At 51.2% G+C, this 10,065-nt stretch overlaps 1 protein-coding gene across 2 annotated transcripts; it reads left to right on the top strand.

Annotated features, from left to right (window-relative positions):
• The first annotated feature begins 305 nt into the window (after nucleotides 1–305).
• Nucleotides 306–5,455, top strand: RND2 (Rho family GTPase 2). 2 transcript variants are annotated; one of them, XM_079135222.1, is made up of 6 exons: nucleotides 306–503; nucleotides 992–1,079; nucleotides 2,165–2,274; nucleotides 2,955–3,089; nucleotides 3,301–3,545; nucleotides 3,967–5,455. In XM_079135222.1, the coding sequence occupies exons 1-6, from the start codon at nucleotides 402–404 to the stop codon at nucleotides 3,983–3,985; spliced, it is 699 nt and encodes a 232-aa protein (XP_078991348.1). In that variant the 5' UTR covers nucleotides 306–401; the 3' UTR covers nucleotides 3,986–5,455. The 2 variants fall into 2 exon arrangements, with proteins under 2 accessions (XP_078991348.1, XP_078991349.1); XM_079135223.1 differs by having other exon boundaries at nucleotides 308–503; nucleotides 3,301–5,455.
• The last annotated feature ends 4,610 nt before the right edge of the window (nucleotides 5,456–10,065 follow it).

Below are 10,065 nucleotides of genomic sequence, written 5' to 3'. Positions count from 1 at the left end.
ACCCTACCCCTCAGAACTTCGCTCGAACTCCGCACCGCCCCCATGCCCAGGGACGTCAAATAAGCGGTGTCTCGGCCAGCCTCAAACCCTCAGGGGCCTCTTAGACCACACCAGCGCTCCAGAATCTAACTCTGGGACCCGGGTTCCCCAGGCTCCTCCCAGATCCTCTGGGCCCCGCCCCTCGAATGCGCGGGCGGGAGGCGGGGCTGGGGGCGCGGCCCCCAGGCTAGGGGCGGGGCGGAGGGGGCCGCAGCCCCGGGCGGGGGCTCCGCGCGGGCCCGCGAGATGCCGGTGTCGGCGGCCCGGGCGGCTGCAGCTGCAGCGGCGGGGGAGGTGGCGGTAGAGGCGGCGGCGCGGCCCAAGAGGGGGGCGGCGTGGGGGGCCGGCGCGTAGCCGGGACTATGGAGGGGCAGAGCGGCCGCTGCAAGATCGTGGTGGTGGGGGACGCAGAGTGCGGCAAGACGGCGCTGCTGCAGGTGTTCGCCAAGGACGCCTACCCTGGGGTAAGGAATCTGGCTTTTTGAGAGGGGGGCTCTAAGGCCGCCGGGGATGGATGACAGGGGCCCGAGGGACGGATGAAAACGGGTGCCAAGGTAACCAGGGACAAGAGAGAGGGACTTGGAGAGGGGGAGGAGACGTTGGGGGCTCTGAAAGGACTGCAGAGGATTGGAATGGAAGGAATTAGGGATCATAGCGAGATGGATGGGGTTTGGGAGAACCAGAGGATCCGTGAGGGCGCGCAGTGGTGGTGGGGGGATGTCAGGGTTCTGGGTATCTGAGAAGAGAACTAAGGGCTGAAGGGATCCGGAAGGGGTCTGGAAGCCTACCAGAGATTCGGTAGCGACAGCAGCTCCCGGGATTTCCCCTTTGCCCAACCCCAGACCAACTTCTGTCCAGGGACTGGGCTGGAGCCGGTGTGAAAGGGAGGAGGGCATTTGTCTGGGGTGAGGATTGGAGAGAGAATTTCATCTTGACCCATCCGTATCTGCAGAGTTATGTCCCCACCGTGTTTGAGAACTACACCGCCAGCTTCGAGATCGACAAACGCCGCATTGAGCTCAACATGTGGGATACTTCAGGTAGCCAAGTCCCTCGGGTCACCCTGACTTCTGAGGCCCCCACCCTGACCTCTCCCTTGAATAGATCCTTAGATTCCAGGTCATCCCAGCCCATCCATCCAATTCTAGGAGAAAGGAATATCAAATTTCTGCTTAAAGTCAGGGAAACTGAGACACAGCTTGCCCAGCCTAACAGAAACGGTGTCCTGAAGGAGAAAGCCTAATATCCAAGTCTCTTAGCTACCTTCTGCCTACCTAGGAAAGTTGGCTCTTATTTTGGAACAAGTGTTCTTAGGAACTAAGCATAGGAGATATGCTTAGAATTTCTTCTGGGGATAAAGGGAAGTGATTTCTCTGAGCTGAACTAGAGAAATTTGAGATCCATTCCCAAGAGAATGGAAGAGCCCTTTCCCTGCCCCTGCTCCTCACCTTCCCCACAAAATGGGAACGGTTTTTATTTTAGCACAGTTCCCTGGAAGGCTTTAGAAGATGACTGTCAAGGGTTAATGTATAGCTCAGTGGTAGAGCACTTGCCTAGCATGTGGGAGGCCCTGGGTTCCACTGCAAAAAAAAAAAAGTGTGACAAAACAAGCCTAGAAAGTACATTGAGAATTTTGTGAGAATGCTGATAGGTTTCCTGAGCTTCTCAAAGGGGTCTGAAACTCAAAACGATTAAGAATTATTACTGTTAGATGGGTGCAGTGGCACATGCCTATAATCCCAGCTACTCAGGAGCTTGAGACAGGAAGATAACAAATTTGAGGCCAGCCTTGGTAACTTAGACCTTGTCTCAAAATAAAAAGGGCTGAGGATCAAGCCCCATAGTAGAGCACCCCTGGGTTCAGTTCCCAGTAATTAGGGGTGGGTGGAAGGAAAAGAATTATTACTCTTAGAGAAACCCAGAGATGTTTCCCACCATCTCACTTCCCCTCTGCTTGCTACCCTCCTTGGAGAAATACCAGAATTCTGTGATGGATATTAATGATTGCTGTTTTCCATTTTCTGCTCCCAGTATCCTTTAACCAAAATTTCTCAAGTCTCCCATTCCCTCCCAGGCCTGCCACTCACCTAGGCCCCTTGTCTGTCCCTTCACTGTCTTCCCTCAGGTTCCTCTTACTATGATAACGTGCGGCCTCTGGCCTATCCTGATTCCGATGCTGTGCTCATCTGCTTTGACATTAGTCGGCCAGAAACACTGGACAGTGTCCTTAAGAAGGTGGGAGCCTGGGGAAGCAGCGTAGCTAGACTGAGGGGACTAGACAGTATGGTCCTGAGGAAGAAGTGATAGCTAGGGCTTGGCCATCACCTGGATAGTGGGTGAAGCTCTCACCCCTCTCTACTCTCCTACCCTGTCCCTTCCTGAAAATCAGTCCTCACAGCTGAGAACAATAGCTGGAGAATATGGGGAGAGCAGAGAGAAGTAGTCAGGGATTCCCTACCTGCTTTCCCCACCTTCTTGGGTTTGGGAGCCCCAGATGAAGGTAATGGGAACGCTGATCCTGAAGCTCAGGATAGCTCTGAGGCCTCTTCTTCAGGCTCCAAATTCCATGAGAAAAGCCCATGGTGAATGAACTGAAGTCAGCTAGCAGCACCAGGTCCCAGTCAAGGGAGGGTGGGGTTGGTAAGGTTCCAGGCTGGCAGACGCTTCTTGGCCCTTGAGGGCAGAGGAGGGCCCCATCCCCACAGCCCCATCCAGCCCTCTTCACTCTCTCCTTCCATGATACTAATTGTGCTATCAACCCAAGCCCAACATTCCCAGGTCCTTTCTCACATGGGGGAGTCCAGAGGGATACCTGGTTTTTGCATGCTGTGAGGAAGGGCATCCACCGGTGTGGAGCAGGGGTTCTCCCTGTGCCTTCCTTTATCCCTTCATAACTATTTTCTTCTTCAAAATAGTGGCAGGGGGAGACTCAGGAGTTTTGCCCCAATGCCAAGGTTGTACTGGTTGGCTGTAAACTGGACATGCGGACGGACCTGGCCACACTGAGGGAGCTGTCCAAGCAGAGACTTATCCCTGTTACACATGAGCAGGTGGGACTTCGACCTCTAACCTAATCCTAAACCTCTCACCTCTGCCCCTTTCTGCCTCTGAAACATCCTACCTGGCTCATCATTTTGCCCTGGCCTCTGACCCTTGACCCTCCCCCCAGCACTGACCTGCAACCTCAGCCCACAGCATCCATGCCCTTTGCTGAGCTGCAGTCTAAGTCCTATAACTTTCCTCTCTGCACTTCTTTTCCAGGGCACTGTGCTGGCCAAGCAGGTGGGGGCTGTGTCCTACGTTGAGTGTTCCTCCCGGTCCTCTGAGCGCAGCGTCAGGGATGTCTTCCATGTGGCCACAGTGGCCTCCCTTGGCCGTGGCCATAGGCAGCTACGCCGTACTGACTCACGCCGGGGACTGCAGCGGTCCACTCAGCTGTCAGGACGGCCAGACCGAGGGAATGAGGGCGAGATACACAAAGATCGTGCCAAGAGCTGCAACCTCATGTGAGGGGCTGTGATGGGGAGTGTGAGGAGGGGTGGTGAGGGGCACAATTGTTCCCCTGCCTGCACCCGGGCTTCCTGACCTCCTGACCCTGGCTGGGAGGTCAGGACAGGTAGACTGAGACGTTTTCCTGGTCAAGAGAGCTGGAGGGCAGAAGGATGTTACCATTCCCCACATCTTTATCCCCCCTCCTTTCCTCTGGAAGTTGAGGGAGCTAACAGGATGGGCATGTGGGGCATGAACTGGGATAGGGCAGGTGGGCATTAGGGAAGATGGCATCAAGCAATGAGTTTGGTTGAGACCCTATATAAAGGGTACCTTCCCTCCCCACCCCTGGTCCTTATATCCTCCTAGTCCTGTCTTTCTTCCCTAAGGAAAGTGTCCATTTTATGATTTTTTTTTTCTCTCCTCTCACTTCTACAGCTGTTCTCACACATTCTAACCTCCAGGCAACATGCACTACATTATAAAGCGAGGAGAAGCCCTTCCCCCATCAGCCCACTGATCCTAGCTCCCACCCACCTTCCCTCAACAGTCCCCAAATAAAGCCCATGTCCATGGAAAACGGCTGTGGCTTTAGTTTCGTTGCTTTCTCAAAAAACAATCTCCTAGTCTCTAGCAGCAAAGAGGGAAAGTCAATCACTGCGGGGGACTTTCCTGTCCATGCCCATAGGTGGAGCAGAGGAAAAGGTCATTGAGTTGAATCAGATGTGTCCTTTTAGGAGCCAGAGGTCGGGGAATGAGGTATCTCGGGACTCTTTATTCCAGTTAATGAGGCAGACAATCCTCGGGCCATTGGGGGGGTGTCTTGGAGTGGACTTGTGCAATTACTTAGCATTACTTAGCCCAGTTGGGGCTGCCACTAACATGGAGGGGGTCCTACTAAGTGGTGCAGGCCTCTTGCTCACCATCTCCACCCATGACTTGGAGCCTATGATGGGGGTCACAGGGTTGGGAGGGCATCAAGAGCCTCCATGTTACGTAAGTTGACCCTGTATAAAGTTTCCCTAAAAGTTACTTATTTGATTCTGGGGTCTCCCTAAAGGCAGGGATTCTACATTCCATCCTGACCTCCTTAATGTTTATAGGGGAGCATCAGCTGTGAGTTTGGGGTCACCCCCACACTATCCACTAGAGAAGGAACACCAGTGGAGAGAATGGCCAGAGCACTTGTTGTCCGGAAGGACAGTGCTGGTCTGTTTTCTCTGGAGTCTGGTTTCAGATTGTCCTGTATTCCTTCCCTGGCTCTGGTCCCACTGGCCTCTTTTCAGTGACATTATCCCCCAGAAACCATCCCTGACCTCCCCTCCTCCCCCAGCCCTAATCCCAGCCAATTCTCCCAGACATATTGGGAAAGAACACAGACCTTACCCTCCCAATCTGCCGGAATCCTACCTTCATTCATAGCCCATTCCTCTCTAGGCATTAAGCAAATGCACATGACACCCCATGGGTCACGTGGACTTAGGAAGACTGAACCAGTCTTTGAGTTTCTGAAGGCCAGTCCAGTGGGGAGGAGAGGAACCTTAGGTGTGAAAGTGCCTTGGTGAAGGGGGAAGGGACGTCTATGTAAGAACTGGTTGCTGCAAGAGGTCCTCGTCCTGAGCCAGGTCTTCAGGGTTGAAGTTTGCCAGGTGGGGAAGGGTTAGGAAAGTCTCTGGGCAGAGGGAACAGCAGGTGCAAATGTGGAGAAGAGAATGAGCATGGCATGGTGAGGCTCCCCTGACAGCAAGAGCAAAAGACAAGCCTGGAAAGGTCCATGAGGTGGCTGCACAGCCAAGGGAACCAGGACTACACTCTGAGGATGTGAGGAGCTGCCAGGGATTTGAAGCAGAGTGAAGTGATCAGACTTGTTTTTTTGGATAGATGGTTATCTGGATGAGATGGTGAGGGTTAGGGGTTTGGGCTCTGAGGAAGGTCCCAGACTTAGGAAGGGAAATCCCTACCGACTCCCTGGCTCACCAGACCCTCCTGTTGGACTCCTGTTCTAATTCACCTCAGCCAATTTCAAGGATTCTAGGATAACTTCAAGGGCACTGGACATCCCACCCCCTGAACTGAGATCCGGTTAGGGGCTGACTTTGAGAACCTCCTCAAGGACTCCAAGTCCTGGGCTGAGGGTGCTGGAGAAGGCCGGGGCTCTCAGGCCTAGCTAGGTGGGTCTCTGTCTGTTCCAGAGGACTGAACCCTTCGCCTTATGGGACCAGCCATAAAAATCAATTGGGAGTTTTGACTGGTCCTTCTCCACTTTGGACTGCTCAGTACAAAGCAGGCTCAAGCCTGCGGCTGCCAGAGTACAGTGTTGTAACCCCCCTTTTCCCCAGCCTCCCTCCCCTGCCATTTGCGCTCAGGGAATGCAAATGCATTTCAATATCCGCCTAAAGCAAACATAATTAGGAAGATAAATCAGTTGGAGGAGCCCCCAAAGTTTAATACATTTCCAATACCACCCAGAATGGATTTTGGTCCCCTCTTCAGGTCTGGGTTGACAGATGTTTTATTTCCGGGGAGGAGGTTGTACCTCTGGGCTGGGGAGCCCAGTGGAAGGGAGGAGGGAATGGGGCTATTCCTTGATCCTCAAAGGCCCCCACCGGCTGGGAAGGGGACCTTATAGCCACCCCCACCTCAGAGGCAGGAGTCAGACTCAGCTTCCTCCTCTGCAGCTGTTTCCCCCACAAATTAGACACCCATTTGAGAAACAATGTAGCCTCGTTAATCATTTAATGAAATAAACAACTAATCATGCTGTGATGCAGCCAATGTTTTTTAACCTCAGCAATCAGCTTGCTCAGGGGAGGCGGGGAAGGGAAGAGGTGGGGAAACTCAGGCTAACCTCCACACACTGCAACTGGTAAGGCAGCACCTGTCTGCACCTCAGATTTCATATTTAGAAAGGGGGCTGATCACATCTACTTCATTGTGCTGTTGAAGAAGATTCCAGAGAGGAGAAAGAATGAGAGAAAAGCTTTGACCTTTTGACAGAACCTGAGCTGTTGTTAACCTTTATAACCAAGATGGTTGTGCAGGTTTGAATTGGGCCTAAGGGAGTGAGGAAAGGCTCTCTTCCCATACTCTACTCTTTTCCCCAGGAAGGGGTTCAATTCTTTGTTCTAGTAGTTTCTGTACAACTTTGGCTCCTCTCCTGCCTCTATACTTCCAGCCAGGTTCCCAGGTCTCCCTTCATCTCTAGTCAAACCCTTCCTGCTTTCCTCAAGGCTGAGGTTAAAGCTAAGAGAGAGAAGGTTCCAGGTCTGGAGGAGTGGAGTGATTCCCAAGCAGCTCTCCCCCAGTAGCCAGAGACAAGAAAGTCATGTACACAAGTGCTCCTCCCCCAAAGAAAATGCCTCTGCTGTTGACTCCTAAATAACAGATGTCTGTCTGCATATTAATGAGATTGGACGAATAATTGGTGAGTTTTTCATTCAGTGTCAGAGTGAACCCGGAGGCCTTATGTTCATGCACAGACACCCACTCACCCCCCCCCCCCCAAACACACACACTCTCCTCTTCCCCCAGAGCACAATGAAACAGACTCAGACGCTGGCAGCCTTGACCCACAAAGGGGAGGGGCAGATGGGAACAGGGAGGGGGTGTTATCAGGAGGGAGACACCCAAGGTCTGTCAGGTTTCTGTCTTGATCACTGCCTCCCCACTGAACCCCAGGGGTGAAAACTTACATTTGTGAGGTTTCATCACTCTAGAAAAGGGGCCCAGGGGAAGGTAGGAGTCAGAGTAGGAGAGGGTTTGGGGGAAGGCAGTCACTGCCTAGAGAACAACACAGCAGTGGCCTCCTTTACAAGATTCTGCCTCACTTAAGCCCTGGAATCAACAGATCCCTTACACTGCCTTAGACCTGTGCTAGGGTGTGAGAAGGTGAAAGAACAGAGGTTTGGAAGTCAGTTAACATTTATTAGCTGGGTGCCTTTGCAAAAGTTAGTCAACCTCTCTGAGCCTCATTCTCCTTGTTTCTAAGAACATCTACCTTACATTGAAAGGATGAAATGAAATGTGCCACATGCCTGGTTTACAATAGGCTCCAACCATACTTGTTCTTTCCCCACCTATCCCCAACAAAACAGATCCAAGACAGTTTCCAAATCGCTGCCTCTCCTGCCAGACCCACCCTTGTTAGGGCAGAGATTAATTAGGAGTTTAGTAATTATTCTGGCTGCCTGGACAACAGACAGAGGCAGGAACAGATAGATTAGATAGGGAGACAGCAGAGAGGAAGATGGAAACCAATGCACAGAACAGAAAAGACCACAGATGTAGAACCAGCAGACGGGAAGAGGGGATGTACTGCAGCAGTAAAGGGAGCCTTGGAGTCTAGAATCTGGACTCTGGAAGCCCCAGTTCTGCTATGAACTTGCTGTTTGACCTTAGGCAAGTCTTATATCCCCTCTTAGCACCTCAGTTCCCTCTTCTGTCAAATGTCTGGTTTGGTTTACTCTCCAAGGTTCCCTCTCATTGTGTGAGAACAAGAGTCCCAGTGGCCTGGGAAGGGCAGGAGGTGACTGCCCACCCCCCACCAACACTATGGCCCATCAGTCACTTGTGCTCTGTCTCCTCTCTCCCTTGGTAAATGATCTGCTGCGCCAGCAAACAACTGTCCATTGTGTCCTAATGAGGGACAAGCAGGGAAAACCAATCACTTATGATGCAAATGAGCTGACGGCTGTGGCCTCCTCACATTCACTGAGTGCCTCTCTTCTGCCCAGAGCCCAGCGCTGCCCCAGTGTGGCCTTTCTCCAGAGCCCCAGTTCCCATCTGGACCTGGTGGAGGAGGGGGAAGCCCAGCCTGGACCTTGCATTGTTGCTCATTGTCACTCCCTGCAAAGAGCTCTGACCCTCAAAGCCTCAGAGGGAGGTTCGGTGCCCCTGTTTTTTTTTTTTTCTTCAATTGGGTGAGGGCTGGAAGTGTAGCTCAGTAGTAAGCAATTGCCTACCATGCACAAGGCCCTGGGCTTGAACCCTAGCACACACACACACGCCCTCAAAATACTGAATAAATAAAATGTATTAGTTTTTAAAAATTTGGGTGCAATGGAGCACATCTGTAATCCCAGTTACTTGGCAGACTGAGGCAGGATTGCAAGTTCGAGGCCAGTCTGAGCAATTTAGTGAGACCCTGTCTTAAAATAAAAATTGAAAAAAAGGGACTGGGGATTGTAGCCCAGTGACTCAGCCCTTCCAAGTCACTGGGTTCAATCCTCGGTACTGCAAAATAAGTAAAAATAAATAAAAATTTGAATGAAATTCATATAATGCATTGTTAAGTTATATACAATTCATTGGTGTTTAGTGCATTCACAAAGTGGTGAGACCAATACCTCTGGACTCAGGTTTTATGACCCTCTGGCTCCTGTAGGACAGGAAAGCTAGAGGCCTCAGCAGAGTAAAGGAGTAATAGAGGCTGGTGGTGGGGTAAAGGTGGAGAAAAGCCCAGAGCTGGCCTGAGTTGGAGGATGATTCCCTGTGTTCTAGGATGCCACAAGCTAGGGAAAGTTTGGCCTTTGGTGGGAGGTGGAGATCACACCCTTGGTCAGCACTGCCCTGAGGTCACATCTTTAGGAAATGAATTTCTAGGAGGATCATTTCCCTCTCAATTTCCTTGGCATTTAGTTGGATACCAAAGGTAGCTTCTGCACAGATCTTGGTTTCCATAGCTTTGGGAACTTCTGAGAGGTTTGGGATGATCCCATCAACAGGCCTCTCATTAGGGCTGTGGAGGACCCTGAGCCCCACAAACCCTATGTCTCCAGAGAAACCCCACTCCCTCACCAGGCTCCAGGGCTTGCCAAGGGAAGATTTTCTACTTATGTGGCATGTGTACTAGCTTATCTGTGTCCTACAGCCTAACACCTGGGAAGACCCTTCTAAATTGTAACTTGAGTTTCTTTTGCTAATATACACTACCATTTGCTTTTATGTAGTTTTCAAGAAAAGATGGCAAAACATCTGCTTACCTTTGGATTCATTCCCTTTCCCCTCATGTAGGATGTGTGAAATGCTTTAAAAAACCTTTCTAGAATTATCGAGCGCCAAGTACTACAGGATTGCAAAGAAAAGCTTTCTTTGACCCTCTCTAGCCTCCCCTCTTTCCCTGCTGGAGTCCCAGACATAGTCCAGACAATGTAATGAGGGCATTTCCATCTGTAGTCTGATGAATAGGGACTCCAGGGCTGGTTACTTCCAGGTCTGCCACCAACTCATAAACTGACCCTTTTGACAAAGCCCTGGGCCTCAGTTTTATCATCTGTAAAGTAGGGATAGCAATCTACCCTAGTGAGGAGAGATGATGACTGTGTTAGTGATGGCAGCAGTAGTCTGTCTGCTTTGAGTGTCCAGCCTGGAGAAGGCCTCACTGATGTGTAGGGGAAGTCGATGTTCTGTCTGGGTAGGTGTTGATTTGATTAATTAAAGAGGTCAGGTTTCATCACAGTCAAAAAACAAACAAAAAACAGGTCAAAAAAATCAGAGGAAATTCATAGGCATGGGTTTGGAAGAGGAAGACATTTCAAT

This window comes from Sciurus vulgaris (genome assembly GCF_902686455.1).
Source record: "Sciurus vulgaris genome assembly, chromosome: 3".
In the NCBI taxonomy this organism is placed as follows: domain Eukaryota; kingdom Metazoa; phylum Chordata; class Mammalia; order Rodentia; family Sciuridae; genus Sciurus; species Sciurus vulgaris.
The sequence above is the reverse complement of the archived record's forward strand: the minus strand, read 5'-3'. Positions and strand labels throughout refer to the sequence as shown.

Coding starts and splice junctions, on each gene's coding strand:
- RND2 (XM_079135222.1), top strand. CDS start 402: ATGGAGGGGCAGAGCGGCCGCTGCAAGATCGTGGTGGTGGGGGACGCA. Junction 504..991: donor CCAAGGACGCCTACCCTGGG/GTAAGGAATCTG, acceptor CCGTATCTGCAG/AGTTATGTCCCCACCGTGTT. Junction 2,275..2,954: donor TGGACAGTGTCCTTAAGAAG/GTGGGAGCCTGG, acceptor TCTTCAAAATAG/TGGCAGGGGGAGACTCAGGA.